The sequence below is a fragment of the Quercus lobata genome, chromosome 6 (genome assembly GCF_001633185.2).
Source record: "Quercus lobata isolate SW786 chromosome 6, ValleyOak3.0 Primary Assembly, whole genome shotgun sequence".
NCBI classification, from domain to species: domain Eukaryota; kingdom Viridiplantae; phylum Streptophyta; class Magnoliopsida; order Fagales; family Fagaceae; genus Quercus; species Quercus lobata.
In genome coordinates, this window is record NC_044909.1 from 29,221,423 (window position 1) to 29,242,141 (window position 20,719).

At 33.4% G+C, this 20,719-nt stretch overlaps 3 protein-coding genes across 7 annotated transcripts; 1 reads left to right on the forward strand and 2 right to left on the reverse strand.

Annotated features, from left to right (window-relative positions):
• Positions 1–259: 259 nt before the first annotated feature.
• Positions 260–5,018, forward strand: LOC115994457 (pentatricopeptide repeat-containing protein At5g04780, mitochondrial-like). 4 transcript variants are annotated; one of them, XM_031118625.1, is made up of 5 exons: positions 260–2,652; positions 2,767–2,826; positions 3,018–3,120; positions 3,713–3,779; positions 4,940–5,018. In XM_031118625.1, exon 1 carries the CDS (start codon positions 1,087–1,089, stop codon positions 2,572–2,574), a length of 1,488 nt encoding a protein of 495 aa, XP_030974485.1. In that variant the 5' UTR covers positions 260–1,086; the 3' UTR covers positions 2,575–2,652; positions 2,767–2,826; positions 3,018–3,120; positions 3,713–3,779; positions 4,940–5,018. The 4 variants fall into 4 exon arrangements, with proteins under 4 accessions (XP_030974485.1, XP_030974484.1, XP_030974486.1 ...); XM_031118624.1 differs by having other exon boundaries at positions 260–2,826; XM_031118626.1 differs by having other exon boundaries at positions 260–2,826; positions 4,929–5,007.
• LOC115994459 (proline-rich receptor-like protein kinase PERK10) lies at positions 4,854–6,100 on the reverse strand. Its single transcript, XM_031118630.1, has one exon. It carries the CDS (start codon positions 5,746–5,748, stop codon positions 4,936–4,938), a length of 813 nt encoding a protein of 270 aa, XP_030974490.1. The 5' UTR covers positions 5,749–6,100; the 3' UTR covers positions 4,854–4,935.
• Positions 6,101–7,942: 1,842 nt separating this feature from the next.
• On the reverse strand, positions 7,943–14,740 carry LOC115994458 (protein trichome berefringence-like 7). 2 transcript variants are annotated; one of them, XM_031118628.1, is made up of 5 exons: positions 14,517–14,740; positions 13,195–14,149; positions 9,870–10,028; positions 8,834–9,135; positions 7,943–8,315 (listed from the first exon to the last, which is right to left on the reverse strand). In XM_031118628.1, exons 2-4 carry the CDS (start codon positions 14,022–14,024, stop codon positions 8,841–8,843), a joined length of 1,284 nt encoding a protein of 427 aa, XP_030974488.1. In that variant the 5' UTR covers positions 14,025–14,149; positions 14,517–14,740; the 3' UTR covers positions 7,943–8,315; positions 8,834–8,840. The 2 variants fall into 2 exon arrangements, with proteins under 2 accessions (XP_030974488.1, XP_030974489.1); XM_031118629.1 differs by having other exon boundaries at positions 7,943–8,320; positions 13,195–14,740.
• Between the last annotated feature and the right edge of the window lie 5,979 nt (positions 14,741–20,719).

Below are 20,719 nucleotides of genomic sequence, written 5' to 3' on the forward strand. Positions count from 1 at the left end.
AGAAAGCTATACCGTGCAAGGAAGGTAGGTGTGCAGTTTACCATTGTTGGCCTTAACTCAACCTTCTCTTGGACGGAAGCCAATGGGGTTTCGGCTAGTACACCACTCAAGTCCTTGTCCAACATGCCAAGAATGATATAATTCCCCAAGCACAGACTCGCATCTTGTCCATTTTGGGGGTTTTTTTTATTTTATTTTATTTTTATATTAAAAAAAGAAAAAAATCTTCTCTCTAATCAAACTGTATTTCTCATTTCCTTTTAGGTTGTGGAAATTTTTGATTTTGTAAAATCTTTTGAATCGTTTTTCAATTAGATGTTAATGTTATGACCGGTTTTGTGGTAACATTGCTAGTGGGTATATTTGCATTAAAAAGATCTTTTTGTACCATTGATGCTCTGAAACCCAAGCTGTATTATTTTTAGCCTAACACCGTGACAGCCTGAGAAGGTGTCCAACCATCTCCACTACCCCATAAAATGTTCTCACCATAGGATCCTTTAGAGTTTAGAGTGCTTCAAAGCACAGTTGGATCACCTTTGGTTAGTTTACCATTGTGCATAGCGTGCAAGTTTTGCATCCCACACCAATGGTTAGAGTCCAAGTGCTAAACGAGCTGCACTATGAGGATCCAAAAGTATGGGGCTTGTTTTGCCCTGTTTTCTCCAGCAAGCTTTAATTTCGGTGCCTTTGATGCTCTTATGGCGGTGGTGATGGAGAAGAAGAAGAGAGGCAGAGAAGAAGAGTGAGGCTTGTTGAGGGAGAGTGAGAGAGAGGGTCAAACTTCCTAGGAAAGACAAAAGTTGTATTTCACGTGCTCTATTTGTAATCCTTGGATTGTGTCCTTGCCACGTGTTGCTCATCGGTTTTAAAACGGGAGAAAATGAGAGAGACTTCCAAACTGGAGGTGAGCCGTTCCCAAAAAAAGAAGAAAAAAATCAAAACCATCCCAACATGGCACGAGTTTAGTACTCCGTGGAAGTCAAAAAGCAGGAAATTACGGAACAAGATCCACACCTGATTATAACTCATTCTCTTCCCTCCAAATCCTCATATGACCGTTGGAAATTTAGAACTTCGAAAAAAATGTCTTACAAAGCTGCTTTTTACTTGTCTTCCCTACTCAGAAACTGTGTTCCACTCTCTGCAATTTCCCAAGCTAAGCAAACCCATGCACAAATCCTTGTCCTTGGCTTCCTTTCCAACGTGACCCTTCAAACAGATCTCTTACTGTTCTACTCTAAATGTGGGGTTCTTCAAGATGCCCGCCAAGTCTTCGACAAAATGTCTGAAAGAAATATGTACTCATGGAATATCATGCTCGCTTCTTATGCTCAGAATTCTCTTTTTTTGGATGCTATGAATGTTTTTGATGATTTTCTGAAAATGGGTCTTCGGCCTGATCATTATACAATGCCTCCAGTGTTTAAGTCATGTGTTGGAATAGGAGATACTTTTTTGGGTAAGATGCTTCATTGTTGGGTGGTTAGGCTTGGGTTTGAGGAATATGTTGTTGTGGGAAGTTCGGTTTTGGATTTCTATGTGAAATTTGGTAATTTAGTTGATGCAAAGCGGGTATTTTCTAATATGTTGTCTAGAGATTCTGCGGTTTGGAATTCAATGATTTCAGGATTTGGGAGGGCTGGCTTTTATGTTGATGCTTTGAATTGTTTCAGGAGCATGCTTAGTGAAGGAGTGAATATGGATTCCATGACGATTCCTAGTATATTGAATGCTTGTGGACGGGAAGGAGACTTGATGAAAGGGAAGGAAATTCATGGGCAAGTAGTTAAGAGTCTCATATTCGATGGAGATGTCGCAATTGGTAATTCATTGATTGATATGTACGCAAAGTGTGGATGCTTGCATGACTCAGAAAAGGTCTTCAGGAACATGTGTGAACTGAATTTGGTAACTTGGACAACATTGATATCTTGTTATGGTGTTCATGGGAAAGGGGAGGATTCTTTGGCTTTGTTTAAGAAAATGAAAGATTGCGGGTTTAAACCAAACTGCGTTACGCTAACAGCAGTTTTGGCTAGCTGCAGCCACTCTGGTCTCATTGATCAAGGCCGGAAGATTTTTGATTCTATAAGTTTTGAATATGGATTGAAACCCAGTGTAGAGCACTATGCTTGTATGGTGGATCTTTTGGGTCGTTTTGGACATCTAGAGGAAGCACTTGGATTGGTGAAAAACATGAAGTCAGTGGCAACAGCAAGTGTTTGGGGTGCCCTACTTGCTGGTTGTGTGATGCACAAGAATGTTGAAATTGGAGAAGTTGCAGCTCTTCAGCTTTTTGAATTGGAACCTAGAAACTCTAGTAACTATATAGCTTTGTGTGGTATTTATGATTCTCTTAGCATACGCGATGGTGTTTCAATAATCAGAGCAAAGATGAGGAATTTGGGTTTGGTTAAAACTCCTGGTTATAGCTGGATGACCATTGCAGGAAAAATACATAAGTTCTATCAGGGAGACTGCTCTCATCCTCAAACCAAGATGATACATGAAATGTTAGATCAAATAATTAAGGCACCTACGTTGCCTGGTGATTGTGGAAACTACCTTTGAGTAAAACCATGGGTTGCTAATTTAATGTCCTTTGCAACATGAATATGGCCACATTTTTTATGGTTCTTCCTTATGAGGGTTGGTAATTCAACCATTTTTCTTTAGCACATATAGAATAGCTGGAGGATTCATTTTTCTTCATGCAAACGCAACTGTATCGCACATCAACATGATCTGTGAATATATGTACAGAGCTATGGAACATATGCAAAGTGACAGAGTCAGATGGATCTTGGATGCACTCATTTAAGGGTAGAGTTCTTTACCTTAACATATATGTAATCTTTTTTTTTTTTTTTTTGGGTTTTTGTTTTTTTTGTATCTACTGTTAAATTACTGATTGTCTCAAAAGTTTAAGCTATTGGGATATGGTAAATTTAATCATTTAACCTCATATTTCTAACACTTTCCTTCTCGTGTGAGCTCAAACTCTCTTTTAATAGGTGAGGTCCAACACGTGAGATTTTAAATGAGAAGTAAAGTGGAGGAGACAGAGATCGAACTCAGAACCTATTGCATTGATTCCATGTTAAATTAACAAATATGGTAAATTTAATCTTTTAACCTTATACTTCTAAGTTCTAACATAAGTTTTAACATGTTAAATTACCAATTCTTCCAAAATTTTAAACTATTAGGAGATGGTAAATTTAATTATTTAACCACATAATTCTAACACTCCCCCCTCACGTGTGGGCTCAAACTACCTTTTAATAGGTGAAGCCCAATACATGGAATTTTAAATGGAAGGTAGAGTGGAGAAGTTAATGATCAAACTTAGGACCATCTACTTTGATATCATATTAAATTACTGATTGCCTTAAAAACTTAAGCAACTTAAAGCTTTTTGGGGAATTGGTAATTTAAAATCTACACTCAGGAATAAGAGGTAGGTCTTGGGGTGATGGCAAGTGCCTTCCACCAAAAGCTATAGGTCACAAGTTTGAGTTTGGGAATCAATTTCTCCAACAAAAATTGGAGTAAAAGGCTGCCTAGTGCCTACCAATCATGTCTCCCAAACCTCAAGTGGGAGATTTGTGCATTGGATATAACCTAAAAAAGGAAAATGGCAAAAAATCTACATTCAAGAATAACAAACAGTGTCCAATCTTTCACCATTTGTTTTTTTGAGTGTCAGGTCTTCTGCCAAGTGTCAACCTTATTACATTCTGGCAAGCAGCTTGTGTTACTTTGTGCTTCTGAAGGTACACTTCCCATCAATTTGACTAAATGTTTCATTTTAATATTACCTGGTAATTAATAATTGTTAAACAAGAATCTGGCTGAATGGTGTCTACCAACAGAAGTTCTAGAGGAGATCTGTCACTCGCCAAATTTAGCGAATGTTATTGGGTTTTCAAATTATAAGTATTCTTATTAAATTGTGAAATCTTAAATGAGGGGAGTTGTTGACAGGGTAAGTTATCCATATGGTTCATTTCCTATAGCAGTCTATGGTGAAAGATAGTTAACTACAATACACTAGTTTCTGAGGGTTATTATTATTATTTGCATTTCACATTTCTTAGTATATATGTGAGTTGTTATTGAGGATATCACTAATTGGATGTTCACCAGACTTCTATGAAAATTAAACTATCAAACACTATATATGTTTAGAATTGGAGAGACATTTGAAAGGAGAAAATCCTACTGTAGCCTACTTCTATATGATGCTGTTTAATCATCCTTTTGCCTTTATATCTTCATAATTATTTCACTGGATGAGAAATAGTGATGGGAAGCTTAAACTGCCCCTTGCCTCTTCATCTAAATATACTTTAGCCCATATTTTAAGGATGAGCTTATAATTGGCTACTTCACAACATATTCACTCTTTTTTTTTCCCCTGCGCATGGTTTTATTTCAATTAGCTGTGTTAAACTCAGAAAAATTATTTGAAATAAAATAATACAATAATATTTAAAGTGACCTCGGTAATTGCTAATATAATTAGTAAGGGTTATATAATTGTAAAAGACAAGCATGATTTAGACCAGATTACCTACACTGAGTTTGATCGAATGTTAATGGCTTAATGCTCACAATGTGCAATAATTGCTTGTGGGGTTGTTAGTGGCTATTATCAAAGATTCAAAGTTGATAATACACCCAAATTACCTATAAAAAAAAAATGATACCCCAAAGAAGAACTGAATTTTTTATATACATATTTTAAATAATTTATTTCTAGTATACAAAGGGAATGTCAAGGTATTTTTTGACAACCTTTACAGTTTTTATTCTCACAAAAAACAAGTATGGGAAAGAACAAGAAATTGTAGTTTGTTGTCTCAGAAAATAGTGGTTGTAAATATAAATCATTTTGTTGCTTGTGACATTTATTTGTGTAGCTTTGAATCAGGCCTTTTGCTCAAGATGATTATGACTGGACACAGAAGAGGATGCTGCCGCTTGACTAGCTTGAGGATGATTCTTTGCAGGTTTAATATGTGGACCTTCACTCACCTTCTCATTTTTCTTGATCTCTTCCTCAATATGCAAATCCTCTTCGATTGATAATACCTTGATTTGTTCACCATGTGGGCCTGGTATAATGGCTTCCTGAACCTTTATATGTTCATCAATATTTATAATCTCAGTATTCTGAACTGTTTTTTTCTTTCTCTTCTTAATGAAGCAACACAGAGCAACTGAAAGGAATGCAAGAAAGAATAGACCACCAAGTGAGACAAATACAATAACAATAACAGTAGAATGGTGTCCTGGTGCTGGTGGTGGGGAAATAGGATGAGGCGGTGGTGGTATCACAGTTGGGGAAGGGGGTGAAATGGTGTGGGGAGGTGGTGGATAGAAAGAATGATGGGGTGGTGTTGCTGGTGGCGGAAGTAATGGCCGTGGTGGTGTAATGGGGCCATGGGGTGGGTTACCGTGAGGTGGTGCTGCATTTGGAGGTGAGGGAGGATTATGAGGTGGTGCCACCTTTGGAGGGGATGGAGTGCCATGTGGTGGTGCAGCCTTTGGAGGTAATGGAGGGTTAGGAGGTGGTGCCACATTTGGAGTTGGAGGAGGTGGAAAATTATGTTTATGTGGTGGGGCCACTTTTGGAGAACTATGAGGTGGCAGTACTTTTGGAGGGAATGGAGGATATTGGTGGGGTGGTGGTAGAGGAAAAAATGGGTAAAAATAGTCTTTATTTTCGCTAGGAGCCATTTCAATGTGCAAAAGTTTTCAAAGTTAATTGATAGATTTGTGCAGGTATTGGAAGATGGACAACAAGGCATGTGTTCAATGCCTATTTGTAGTTCCTGAGTACGGGTTTGAATTGTTTGATGTTTTGAATACTTCAAAGCCTTTAGTAACTTGACTTCCATGCCAAGATTTTGCAGTGTTGTCATTGATTGCATTGAAAAACACTTAATTCTACTTAATTAATTTTTTTTTTTCATTTTGCTTTCTATCAAAGTCTCCTCTTTACAAATAAAAAATGTCAGTGGGGTTGATTAGTAATGTTTTCTGCATTGAACGTACCGACATAAACTCACTCTTTTCTATCACCTCCTGATTATGAGGTGAGGTATTTTGGGAACTTGCTTTTTAAAGTGTACCCGCTTAAGGAGGATTCTACCTAGGGAAATGTTAACGAGTGCCGTACGACATTGGTTAAGAATCTAATTAAAGAAAGTTTTTATGGAAAAAGAAAAAAAAGCAATTAATATTTTGACAGTTTTTTTCATTTCCCATAAAAGTAATGTCAAAATTTTCCTAAAATGAATTCTTAACCAATACTGCAAGGGAATCCTCACCCTATTTCTGCATTCACATTTAGGTATGTAACTTTTTCTCTAATCCGTATCAGTAATCATTTGAAGATCGTACGGTACAATCTGGGCCAAAAAAAAAAAAAGAGTACGGTACAGGGAATGAATACCCTAATTGAAATATCAGATCTACTAAGGGGCTGTACATTAGGCATTTTGGAAGTCTTACAATTTTTTAGATGATAAGATAATCATGTTAAACTGGTGGTTGGACTAAATGCTTTCTTGAAAAAAGGAAAAGAAGATATTGTTGTAACTTGGGTTGGCACAAAACCTATTATTAATCCATGACCTGAAACATGAAAATATTTTATTTTGTATGGCTCAATTTTAAGTCTGGTCCTGGTCATTAAAATACTCATACTATTACTAGTCTATGCATAGTAATGGAGGATTCCCTCGAAATTGAAACTTTAGTACAACCAAGGATCTAGCCGTAATTAAATTTAAGACAAGTTAATTTTTCCATTTATCAAAGTTGGGTAAAGGAAAGGAAGAAACATTTAAGTGCACTTCTTTGGTTAAGATCATAGTTATCAGTATCGTATGATACGCGATACGTATCGCATCGTGTACAAAAAGTTTCGTATTGTAAGGACGTATCGTTAGTTCTTATAAATTGTCCGATACATAAGTATGTATCGTATGAATCGTATCGTATCGGTGAATCGTACGATACATAGACATGCGGGTTTAAAATGGGTTTTTGTTAAAATTTGTGGTTTTATTTGATTTAAACAAGTTGTTAGACTTTTTTAACACAAAATTATTGGGAAACTTAATTGAGTCTAATAAAATAGCAAGTCCATGAGTTTTTTTTCCTCCCTTCTCTTTCTCCTACAAAATTTAGACTATACTCATAATACTCACTTTCATATTTGCAAATTTATTTTCTATGCTATTAATAATATATTAAATGAAAATATAATTATCTTTTGTTTTATTATTATTTTGAGTCTAAAAAGCTAGAATGCCAAGAAATTATAAAGAAAAAATTATTAGAATAAATAAAAAAAAAAACTAAATGTTTATAATAATGAAGAAAATGTCTATTAAAAACTAATTTTGCAAGATGCTGAACATGATGATAATATTGACTTAGATGGAGTTAATTAACCAAGATGATGAAAATATATCATTATTTTGATTCATATATCATGTATTATTTTTGAGTTTAATCAATTTGAATGTGCATGTTATAAACATAAGTTAATTTGATTTTATTTAGTTAGCTTTGTTAAATTTTATTACAAAAGTAATGATTAAATTGGTCATTAGTTAAATATATTTTGAATTTATAATGAATATACCTTTTATATATGTATATCTATAATTATTTTATAATTTTATTAGATGTTTATGTATCTTACGATACACGATACTTAAAAATCAAAAATCGATTCACGATACGATTCACGATTTGACAACTATGGTTAAGACTTAAGACATTGTCATTGTATTACACTATTCATTTGTCAAAGAAACAGCACAAATTTAAAAAGAAAAAAAGGAAAAAAAGGCAAATATGATGGTCAATTTCAATTCTCATTCTTTCCCCTTCTCTATTTTGTTTGAACAAAGATAGCATTGTAATCAAAACTGTGATTAATGAACAGGAATGGACAATTTGTTACATCTGTGAGACAAAATTTTAGCCCCTTTTTAATACAAAAGAATTTGCAAAAAGAATGAAAAAATTGATTTCTATGCAAAATTGTATCCTCCGTGTAATTTTAGATTTTCTTTTGAAAACTTGGTGCTATCTTGAAGAGTTGTAGAATAGTTCGGGCGCTGAGCTGCTATAGAATGACAAGTAATAAAGGAAATAAACTTAAGCTCAATTCAATGTTACCCAATTTTTCTGGCTTCCAATCTTTGAAACCACGGGTGCTGGTAGTCTGGAGGTTTTGGCAACTTGCTTCATCAAAACTGGTACCAGTAAATCCACTTTTGTCCACTCTGCACTGATTAACAAGAAACATTTTACTATTAAAAAAAAAAAAATTAAAAAAATTAAAAAAAAAAATTGAAAAAGTTGCTTTAATGGCCCACTTTTTTACCTCAAAAGGGGAGAGAGAGAGAGAGAGAGAGAGAAGGAAAATGCAATTCTTACTTCTTCTTTTTTTAGTTGTTTTTATTATTCTTTTCTAAAAATAAAAAATAAAAACAAAAAATCGAATGTCAGATATACCCCTCCTATTCCTAGTGCTTCCAACCCCCTGTGCCAAGGCACAGGGATGAAACGTATGAGAAATACTGTTTGAGATGGTTTTTGCTAAGCGCAACAAAAACCAATGTGCGCAAATATGGTCCGTTGAAGGAGTTAAAGCAACAAGATGAAGGAACATATAATGTGGATTGAGTTTTTCTACGAGCAAAAGTCCCAAGGATGAAGCAATTTACATCAATTATGCTCGGATGTACATGAGCAATAATAGGAAGAAATTCAGAAAGTAATCGGAGCTTACTGTACTCACCCATTAATCAGAAATGAAGCCTATAGCCTGTAAGCAGGTAAGAGAGGACAATTTCGTTCCACACATCAGGTACCCCAGGTAGACACCAGTGGCTACAATCAGGCGTATATGGGCTGTCACTCCAGTTACCCACATGAGCATCACTCCGGAGAGCTGTCATGGAAGTTATGTGCAGAACAGTTACAGGAACTGTCATATTCTTTGCCACCTCCAAAATAGTATCTGAAAATAGGTTCCGGTCCCTTCCTCTTGCTTCTGATAGGGGGTGCTGGGTCATATTACAAAACCTACGAGTTTGATCACTGATGCAGAAATAAACCATATCCTTAGTCATGTTGAAGCCAGTTTGTGTCCACCTCAAGAGGAATTCAAAATACAAGGGAAACAATGAAACAGACTAAAACTAAACAAATATAATGGTAACATCAGCCCTTCAAATGTGGTTGGTTGCAACTTGTAACTATTACTAAACTTGTAACAGAATATCAATTCTAGAAACCTTTTAGGTTGCATGTGGATTTGGGGACTAAAAATTGAAATCAAGGGATTTAAAAAACAACTGCTAGCTTAAATGACCTGTTGTAATTGTAACAACACATAATGGATTAACTTTAAGGATTTTGTTTGAACAAAAACACTTGTATTATGAATTTGACATAACATCATACACCTAATCATTTCCAATCTACACGTTAACATGGCGTAAATCCATCCATGAATTTTACAAAATTGAAAAATTTTGTACTTTCCATACTCTATTCAAGTCATTTAAACTAAAAAATGAAATCCAAAACTTTCTCTACTTCCATTCAAATAAACCATTAGAGAATGACTAGCAACTTTAGGGGAAAAAAAAGGATCAACATTGTTATTGTGGGAAGCAATTTCATGAGAATAGGCCAACTGATAAGTTACAACAGGGAAAATTCATTTTTAGTTCTGTAAGCAGAGACAGTAGTTTCCAAGCAATAACATGAAGTGGAAAACCAAATATGTTTGAGAACACAGGATCATATTGCCAATATAGAAGGCATACCTCCAGTGAGATGGCTCAAAACTTCGGAAGAAGACACGCGTTCGATTTGTATTGATGTTTCTCTCAACCCATGATGCCCATGTGCCTAGTGCAGTTCTGTAGGCAGCAGAAATTGGCATTCCAAGCTTTAAAGTGTTTCGAACCTGGAAATAACAGCCACTATCCAAAATATAATTTAGAAGCATTTTATACAGGTGTACTAGAAGATGATAATTTTCAACAAAGACTCAAAAGTTTCCAGTACATTAGAAATTTTGTGGATGGATAAAATGAGAGCACGGCATACAAATTACTAATGCTAAGATAGGGAAGCCAATATCCATATAAATTACTTTCTACAAGGCTTAATAAATAGTTACAATAGCAATTTTGCAAGATGAAACAATAGAGCAACATGTGGTGTGTTTTTTAGTAATTCCTTCTTTTCTTGTTCTATTAATAGGTGAAAATCTAACATAAGCTTTAACTCAATCCACCACATTTATTTGCCACCTGATCAGAGGCTCAGATGCCTCAGCTGGTAAGCAAAATGTCACATATTACAGCCAGAGTAAGAAAAATTATGGTGGTCTCAAAAAAAAAAAAAAGTACAGCTTTCTTTCATTACAAGGTCCTTGAAAAGTCTATCCCCAGAGTAACATGTTCAGGTGTAATGCTGACAGGAGAGAAATTTGAAATATGAGCACTGGACTTCTATAGAGCTCTGTAACTGACTATGGCTTAATTATGCATGATGTTTCAAAACATGTGGAAGTGCTAGCGAGCATCAATGTTGGAATGTACACCACATCAAATAATTGGGAGATGCACTCAACCAAAAAACAAAAGGTTGATGCAGATACAAACCATGGTGTCACTAGGAACAAGTAATTCACAATAGATGAGTTTTTTATGTTCTCTTTTTCCTTTTCTTTTCTTTTTTTCCCCAGTATACAGATGGTTTTAAAGATAATATTCTTGCTCTTTGTATGCAAATGCTTATTTTCTTTTCCTTGTGTAAATTTTTTTCATTAGTGATATGTCTATAGGCAACATTCTGTAGTGTATGATCTTCTGAACAGAGACATTTAATTCAAGCAGAACATGTTTGACTTGACTGGATCTAGTAAGAAGTAATTTAGAATATGTTTGGTTAGATATTGAACAAACTAGTCATGCGCATGGAAAAAAATCATAGGGCAGAAGAAGTACATTAATTTTAATTCATCTAGCCTCGGCTCAGAGTTATAAAAATGCAGTTTTCTCTCCTTAACATTATTTAGGTAACCACTTTTTCTTGCGTTTTTAATTAATAAGAAATTGAAATTAGTCTCAAATTACTATTCCCTACATCTCATGCATACACATTTAAATTTTATAATTTAGAAAAATTTCAGACATTTTAGGGGAATGATTAGAGAAATTTTGTCTGTGTTAAAAAACTATATATGCAGAGAAAGAAATTCAGGTGGAGCTTTTACAATTACAAATATAGGAAACAAACCATAGGGATCACCCTCATGAATAAAAATCTCACTTTGAAAAGTTTTGTTTCCATAATAGCCTTCATATTGGACAGGGTTTAATTTGACTCTGCAAGGTCACAAGCATCCAATGAATGTGATTCACCCCTGCCCAAAAAAATTTTGACTTCCAAATTGTTGGGGAAAGTTACAAAGATCATTTTTTCCCTCAAGCTCTCTATGAGCCCATCCTTAAAACAATTTTCCAATACATTAGTCAAAAAGAGGATCTGTTGCAAAAGAATAGTTATACTCCTATATGCTGATAGGTTTGAGGCTCTGCCAGTGTTTGACAATGAAGCAAAATTGGTTGAGTGAAACATTATTATTCCAGGATAATTTGGGGCATGGCTTTAGTCAGGGGTGAAACATGAGAGGGCTTTGTTGAGTGGATTTCAGATGATGACTTTAGTCAGCAACGAAAGTTGAGAAGGTTTTTGGGATAAACACTTTGTTAGGTGGAGTTGAGGTCATTTTAACAATCCTTTTTCATGCACAATTAGCCTAAAAGGATATCCATAATCTGATGTAAACCAGTACAATTATTTCACTCAGTGGGGCTTTCAATCTAGAGAAGGGTGATTCTCGAAATGTCTTATTGGTGGATCAAAATCCATACAGAAGTATCATTACTAAGCATAATGTCAATATCTTATCCAGCATCTAATCCATAAGAAATCTAGACTGAAAGATCCTGCAGCTTGATGCTTTGGTACAGAAGAACACTGTTCCATATGGAGAAATCTTCATTATTAGAGAAATGGCATAATTAATAATCTTTTTTTCTTTTCTTTTTTTGTGTGGCAGCAGAGGCATCTCAAGGAGTTCTTAAATGGATAAGCAACCATGAATAGGAAAAAAATCAATATGTTGCTATCTTCCCAAATAGTTTTCATTTCATAGGTGTTTGCCTTTTACTAAATGAACACTATCACACACAATGTACATGTTAAAGCTAATCCGAATTTATAGAACCGGGGTTGATATGGCAGAGGAAGATAGGTATTTATGGTGAGGCAGAGGTTCTTACGGATAAGAATTTATGGATGGAAGCTAATGATTATCTAAAACTAGTTTTACATAATTATTCCTCAAGTGCCATGTTACAACTATAAATATATTTACTACGGGTGAGAAGAGACACTAACAATTATTAAACTTCTTTCACATGACTATCAGTACTCCTCAAGTTAGGAGTTGAGGTTACTTTCACCATTTTTACTTGAGAGAGAGAGAGAGAGAGCGAGCGAGAGAGAGGAATGTGCCAATAAAAGCAGGAAGATCACTTATCTTCTTATAGTAGCACTAAAAAGCTACTCTTTCCAATGGTACACTCATCTAGAAAATTAGAAGAGTGTTTCCTTTCCTATTTTTGTTCTCATTTTACCATTTTAGATAGTATATATATTATATGAACATAGAAAAGGGGATTGAAGCATAGGAATTTCTATAAGTTGCATCCCATGCCATAAGTTCTCATACCCATACAAAAACACTATGACCATTAACATCTGTTCAAATGAATACATGGTTTCTGCATTCTGCAATATAACATAAGTGCATAATCTGAATTATAACTAGTACAATGTGATGAAGTTATAATAACACTTTCTATAATTCAAAACTTTGATTTGCATGTTAGATCAATGGAATCAGGGTTGGATTGCAATTCTCCATAAAAATCATGGATATGAGAACATCTGAATTAACCCAATGGTGGATTAACCCATGCTTTAATTCTAGTAATCCTATCCAAGCACGGAATTTCATATAGAAAAGCACAGGTAGCATGGAGATTGATACACAGAATCGAGAAAACTTACGTTTCAAAAAGCTTTCCTGGCACCCACCATTGTCCTGTGTTGAATATGAGAACATCTGAATTAACCCAATGGCTGCTAATATTGTCTAACTTGTCCAATTTAAGTGTCGACTTGACCCTCTTTGGCGCATGTCTAGGCATCCCTCCCGGTTGCACCAGGAAAACTGAGCGAAAAAACTCAACAGTAAAGTTAAAGGAACTGAACCGAACACCTAAAAATCTAATCCGTTTTGTAATCTTATTTCCATTCACTTCATAGACACTCTTCTTATCTTCTACCCCTGTCATAAGCAAGCATATCAGTGACTCCCACTGTGTTCTACTCATAGAATCACCAACAAAAACAACTCTTTTGCCTCGAAGCATTCCTAATATGCTTTGCACATCAGGCCTCGGAATAACACAATCCATAGGCTTCCATCGCCATCGCAAATAATCTTTATCTTCCCGTCCATTTCCCAAGCAATTGAATCCTTGTTCTACAAAAGGGCATTCTGTAGCATTGTACAATGGATAGCTATCATCCAAAACCCAACTTCCATTAAAAATATTGCAACTACTTAATGAAACATTAGTCTTGGATGCACCATACCCGTAAAAGGCTTGGCTGAGGCTTGGGAGCACAAACATATAACCACAACCAATTGCAATGAGGGATGAAATCACAAAACCAATCACCACAAGAACGTGAAACAAGCGTGAAACCCCACTCCACCGACTGATTCTTGGGCTTAAAACACTCAATCCCCTTGGACTTGTAACATTCAAGGCCCTCCGGTTGATTGATGCACTGCGTTTTAAGGATGCAACCCTTTTGAGACTTTTCATCATGTCAATCGTCCATTGAAACTATTCACTATCCCAGTCATCCAGAAAACATCAAAACTGCTCCCATGTAATACAAACCGTTGGTTCAGGATCCAAAATAGTCCGTCTTTCCATATATAACTTCAATCCTATTATAAAACCAATCCAAGAACCATAAAAATCCAATCACTATCAAATTGAAATCCAGCAGAAATCAAAACCAACATACAGCCACCTCAAAAAGTCGTCAACTTTGCAAGCATATTAGCAATGTCACCAATAAAACTTCAAAAGCACAAAGAAACAAAAAATAACTGTACAATCTACAAATGCAATCCAAGAAGTCAAGAATTCAAGCTCAGAACCATGGTGTGGTCAAGACCCATAATAGAAATGAGTTAAAAACCAAATGGGCATGCTTCAAATCTCAAGAAAAACAAACCCAGTTGCCTAGAATCTTGGATGAATTAGTGAAGAAAAAGAGAGACGCTAACAAAATTAGAAGACAGTAGCTACCTGTGAAGGTGGCATAAAACAAGGATATGGAGAATCCACCGTTGAATCTTGAGGGGACTTGCAGAGTTGGAGAGATGTAGGCAGAGAGCAGAGAAAGGAGATGCTTTGGAAATTTGGGAGGGTTTTGATTCAGAGGTGGTTGAGAACAGAACGTGTAAAATAACAAAGAAAAACAGAAATAAGCATGGGGACTATAATATTCAAGTAGTTAGAGATCACTTACCCCCTTCCAAAAAAAAAAAAGAAAAAAAAAAGAGTGGTTAGACTTAGAGACATTGTACCAAAACAAAAATAATTAGAGACCCTATCAATAATTTCCAATTTTTTTAATCGAAAAAAAGAAGAAGATGATATGGTTTGTTACTTTGTAGAAAATTATTAGATCATTGATTTATATATTATAAAAATAAATTACCCATATTAGAACCTCTTTCCCTCTCCCTCTCTCCCTTGTGTGTATGTGTTTGTTTCTCAAAAAAAAAAAAAAAAAAGTCTTAGTTTGGGATAGCTTACATTTATTGACTTATTTAACTTTAAAAATAAATTAAATCCCTTAAAAGAGATAAATTAGATAAACTACAACTAGATTAGTGCCAATTTATTAGTTCAATATAGAATTTTTTTACTCAAACAAGTGGGTTTAACTCGAGTTTTTGCTATCTAAGTAAAATAATTTTAGGTGTTTTTTGTGACATGTAAAAATTTTCAAGCACAACTCACCAAAATTGGTGGCCAGAGCAACTTTGGTGGCTGGAGCAACTTTGGCGACCGAACCACCAATTTCGACCATCAGATCACCTACATAAGGTGCCTAGCCAATTAAACCAACAACCCAGCCACCAAATAAGGGAAGAGAGTTACTATGTATTTTTGTAAAATGTTTTATCAAGTTTTTAAAGGTAAAACAATTTATAACATTTTACAAATAATTTTACGGTCAATGAAAAATATTTTCAAATTTGACCAAATTTTACAATAAAATAAAAACGATAAAATGCTGAAAATATTTTCTATAAAGCATTATATCTCCCCCCCCCCCCCCCCAAAAAAAAAAAAAAAAAACACATGGAACACTAAAGTCAAAACGAAATATACAATTCAAAGATTAACAAGGACATGAAAAGAGTTCATTTGCATGGTACATTTAGCTTGTGCTTAAATAAACTTAAAATCTAGTATTTTTTTGATAATTAAAATTGGGATGAGGAAGATTTATCTTAAATGTATTTGTTGAAAATATCAAAATGTGTCAATTGAGATACAAAGCATTTGGTAAGGATGGCAAAATGACCCGCCCCGCATGACCCCCCGACCTTGGGCCGGTCTTTGTAGAATATATATTTATACATACTCTAGTATTATCTTCAAAACACTAGTGTCTACTTCTCTTTTAGTACTCTCATAGTTACCATTTCCTTTCATATTTCATCTATATCTCGTCAATATTAGTGCAATCTCATTAGTACTAGTAAAACATCTCTAACCAACTCTAAACCTGACTTTGCTCTGCTATTGCCCTGTACGAGTTTTTCTCACTCAAAGAGGAGATGGAGCTGGATTGGGGCACCTGTGATTTGAACTCGACCCACCCTGTTGTCATTGATAACTCTTGGCAAATCTAGTTTATTGTTATGATAAGTATATATACAACTTTTTAAAATCTAATTTCATCAAGTATATTCATGTTCTACTTGGTTTATTTTTAAAACATAATAGGCAATTCAAAATAGATCCTTAGTTGGTTGCCCTATAAGTAAATCGGAAAAGATTTTGAAGTGGAATATTTAATGGAGATATTAACTTGTAGATAGTTCAAGAAATATATACCTTTTGATCTCAATTATATATATATATATATATATAGACACTAAATATTTTATCAGCTCAACTGGCAAAATTTCCGATAGTTGAATAAGAGATCTGGAATTCAATCCCCATTTACACTAAAAAGCAATTGGTATTTTGGTTTGATGATAAAAAGTTATCACTAGGAACAGACGTAAAAAAAGAATATATATATATATATATATAGAGAGAGAGAGAGAGAGAGAGAGAGAGGTTAAAACTCTCTAAAAAAGAGAATATATACATACATACATATATATATATATATATATATTCGATATCTCATACTTCGAAGAGGTAATTTGTATGCAGGGACAGAACCAAGATTCAAACCTGAGGGGGGCCAAAGCTTAAAACCAAAAAAAATTATGAAAATAAAAACTAACATCTATTTCATATTCAACAAAATACTACATACAAAATAAGTATTTTTTAAACATTTCATATTATAAAAACATCAACAAAGTATAACATACAAAATAAGTGTTTTTTAAACATTTCAACACATTATCAAAATGGAAGTCGATGCTATTCTAAATCTCTAAAGTCATCTATAATTGATTTTGTACCAAATTTTGTAGCAATCTCATTTTCAATGTACAAAATCAAAGACTAAAATCACAACCACACAAAGAATTAAATTAAATCACAAGAGACAAACACAATTTCATATATATATATAATATATTGGCCACATGGCCCACACCACACAAAGTGACAAAGAAAAAATTTAATGATTTAGTACCAAAGACTTTTACAATCATTGTCTAACATCTATTTAGATCAAATAATGCCTCCCATGTACATTTCATCTATCTGCTTCTACGAAAATAATGATGCATCCTCAAAATTTAGCATTAATAGTGCTGCTAAATCTAGTGCACTCAAACAATCATTGGTCTCAAGTACAAACACAATTTCTTATATATACTAGTTTTTATTTTATTTTATTTTTTTTGGGGGGGAGGGGGGGGGGGGGGGGGGCATGGCCCCCTTCTGCCCTACTTTAGGTCCGTCCCTATTTGTATGACCGAAAGATTTCCTTTCATTTCTCCTTTGTATGGTACATAATGATATTCATTGAAATTAAAGCTTTTATTATCCTTTTCCGTTCTTTTTTAAAAAACCTATTATCGAGACCAAACTAATTATTAAAAAAATGTACTCCCTCCGTCCCATTTTGTTTGTCCTATTTGAAAAGTCAAACTTTTTAAGGAAACATAATTTATTATCTTGTCTACCTTTTAAAAATGTGTAAGTTTCCTAAACTACCCTTAAATAAATTTATCAAAAAATTGAATTAGTAAATTAATAGGGGTATAATAGGAATATAAGTAAATTAATGACTTTTATTTTTAGAAACAGAACAATATTTTGGGACATCCTAAAATGGAATAGAAGACAAACAAAGTGGGACGGAGAGAGTAGTAAATCTCTTGATACTAGGTATTAAAAATATATTAAAACTGTATTTTTTTTAATGAATAAATTTGATGGTTGAGGATGAGGGATTTAAACTTTGAACGTTTCCATTAGAAGCATTAGAAAGTGTCGGTTGAACTACAAGACTTTTAGCCACAACATAATAAAATATTAATAATATATAAACACAAAAAGATAATCAAGGTAGATAAAGCCCGATTATATTGGATTATTCTCTTAGCATTTGAATATTTAGAAGAAACAACCTTGACCAAATTATGCTATTGCTATATGCTCATAGCCGCACCATCCCTTCTTCCCATTCTCACAGTTCAAGGTAACCCCGCGCTTCCAATAATTCTGACAATCCTCCACCAAACTACACAATATTTCTCATAGATGTGAAAATAACCACAAAAGGGTAGGAAAAATAAATCCCAAAGAGAACCATTCAGATTTTTAGTGTAAAGTTCCCAACAACCATTTCCAAATTACATTTTTTTTAGATCAGCGACTTGATTGAGAGAGATCCTCTCTCTCTCTCTCTCTCTCTAAAAATTGAACCCAATTTTTTCTCTCTCTCAATCAGATGCTTTGGTGTTTGTTTTCTTTAATGTGCATGCGAAGTGAGTTTACTCTTAGTATATTTAACGGCAGGGTGACAGAATTATTTATTTGGCACAGGTATAAAGTTTAGGGAGTAAACTAGCCAAAATAAAAGTTTAGGGAGTGTAATGACCACTACCTTATAGTTTAGGAGGTGTCAAGGCATCTTATCCTAAAATGAGAGATGTGTAATTCAAGTGCTGGGAAAAAAAAGTTAAAAAAAAAAAAAAAAAAAAGTTGTTGAAGTGAATTTGATTGAGAGCACGTTCACCGCTGGACCACAGGATTTGGATCGTCTCCATGAGGGTGTCCATTTAAAGACCATAATTCAAAATAGAGTAAATTTAGAGTCTAGATCTTGCCAACTTATTAATTGTAGATTAGTTTACCAATAGGTAAATTTTTACCACATTGAATGATGACTATTAAATGGACATTTCCCATTTTACTTTGAAAGGCAGAGGATTTGGATCTCGACGACGACGTAGCTCAACAGATTATAAGTTGGTTTTCATTTAGGTATTGCGTCTATTTTTCTCATTATGACCTGTAGTCCACACAGGCTATCGTTATCAAGTGGTGAAAGGGTCATAAGTCATAATTAAAAGTTAAAACCCATGTTTGAAGGTAAAGGTATATCTCTATTGATATTTATATGAAGTTACGAAGACCTTTATAGCTTTCTAACCAAAAAGAAATAGAAAATAAATAAATAAATAAAATTAGGAGGTTGCATACATGCATTATTTCAACTTAATTTTTTCTTTCTAAAAAAAAAAAAACTTAATTATTTTGTCCTATTAATGAAAATTTATAGTAACGTGTCCTTTGCGGGATACAATTAAACGCTGGACCAAATTTTAGAGGTAGGAGAAGAAGGGAAAACGTGTTAGTTTAACCAATATAAAAGATGATTAGGCATTGTCAGCTATAGTTATATGCTTTTAAACATTCTAGAAGTTTGTTTAAGAACAATGATTATGATTATTAATAATAACCAGTTGAATGCCCGTGCGTTGCACGGTTTTGTTCAATAACTTATTAAATACAATATATAATAATGTATTTGAGAAATAATAATTTTTTTTTTTGAGGGGAGAGAAATAATAAATTAAATGAAATATTTTTATTCATAATTCTCTTTAACAGTACCAATTGTCTAATAAAACTAAACAATAAAAACTAATATCAACATTTAACAAAATACTATGTCCATGTAAATTAATATTTAAGCATTAAATCAGTATCAACATAAAATTCACAAATTATAAGCTATCCAAATGTATAAGCATTAAAAAAATAAAAATAAAAATCCATTTTCTATATATATATATATAATATAATATAAGAGAATTGATTGAGTATCACAACTCTTAGCCTACTCGATGATATAGTCGAAATTCTACGTTGTATTATACTTGGGTAATGCACGACTTATTTAAAATTTATATGGAAATAAATTATAATCATATTGATAATAAGTGAGCCATATGATAAAATGGATTAATTTTATAATATATATAAATTCGTGCAAGTATGGTATATAGTATATAAATTTTATTATATATATTGAATTAAATTTATTTAAACTGCTACAAACATTTAGTAATAGAATTACAGTTGAAGAGAATTTATATTTTAGATGATAGAGTTTTATGTAGAGTAAATTATTGGTAATATTTTTAAAATTTTCAATAACCAAACAGTTTAAACACTTGTCACAAAGAAAAAAAAAAGTTAATAATGCATTCTATGAAACCCAAGAAATAGCTTTGGTGTAGTTATCGAATTATAAAAAATAAAAAATAAAAACCAATGAAATAAAATGGAATCTACCTCAAAATCCAATATTAATAATAAGTAAAAGGACGAATATTAAAATTGAGTTAAAAAACGAAATTGAGATAAAATGGGAATCTACCTTAAAAGCCTATACAACTTTTTCTTTACATCCTTGGGATTGAGTGTCAAGAGTCTTCAACAATCTTAGAACCCATGGAACCTTCTATGTCAACGCTGAAAAAGAAAAGAAAAGAAAATATAAAATAACATTTATATAGCAATAACTAAAATTGAAAATACAAATCAGAAAGAAATTAAAATCTAAGTTAAAAAAATAGAATAACATAGATTACAACCTTTAATTTGTATGTCAATTTAGGAGTCTTCAACAATTTTATAAGATGCTTTCTTGGAATGACCAATGAAAAAATCGAAAATAAATTTAAGAAAAAACTATTACAACATATAACAAATGGAATGAAACATATACCAATAGCTAAAATTGAAAATATAAATCAGAAAGAAAATTAAACTAAATTAAAAATAAA

Coding starts and splice junctions, on each gene's coding strand:
- LOC115994457 (XM_031118624.1), top strand. CDS start 1,087: ATGTCTTACAAAGCTGCTTTTTACTTGTCTTCCCTACTCAGAAACTGT.
- LOC115994459 (XM_031118630.1), bottom strand. CDS start 5,748: ATGGCTCCTAGCGAAAATAAAGACTATTTTTACCCATTTTTTCCTCTA.
- LOC115994458 (XM_031118628.1), bottom strand. CDS start 14,024: ATGATGAAAAGTCTCAAAAGGGTTGCATCCTTAAAACGCAGTGCATCA. Junction 10,029..13,194: donor CCAGGAAAGCTTTTTGAAAC/GTAAGTTTTCTC, acceptor TATTTTGGATAG/TGGCTGTTATTTCCAGGTTC. Junction 9,136..9,869: donor TTTGAGCCATCTCACTGGAG/GTATGCCTTCTA, acceptor TTTCTGCATCAG/TGATCAAACTCGTAGGTTTT.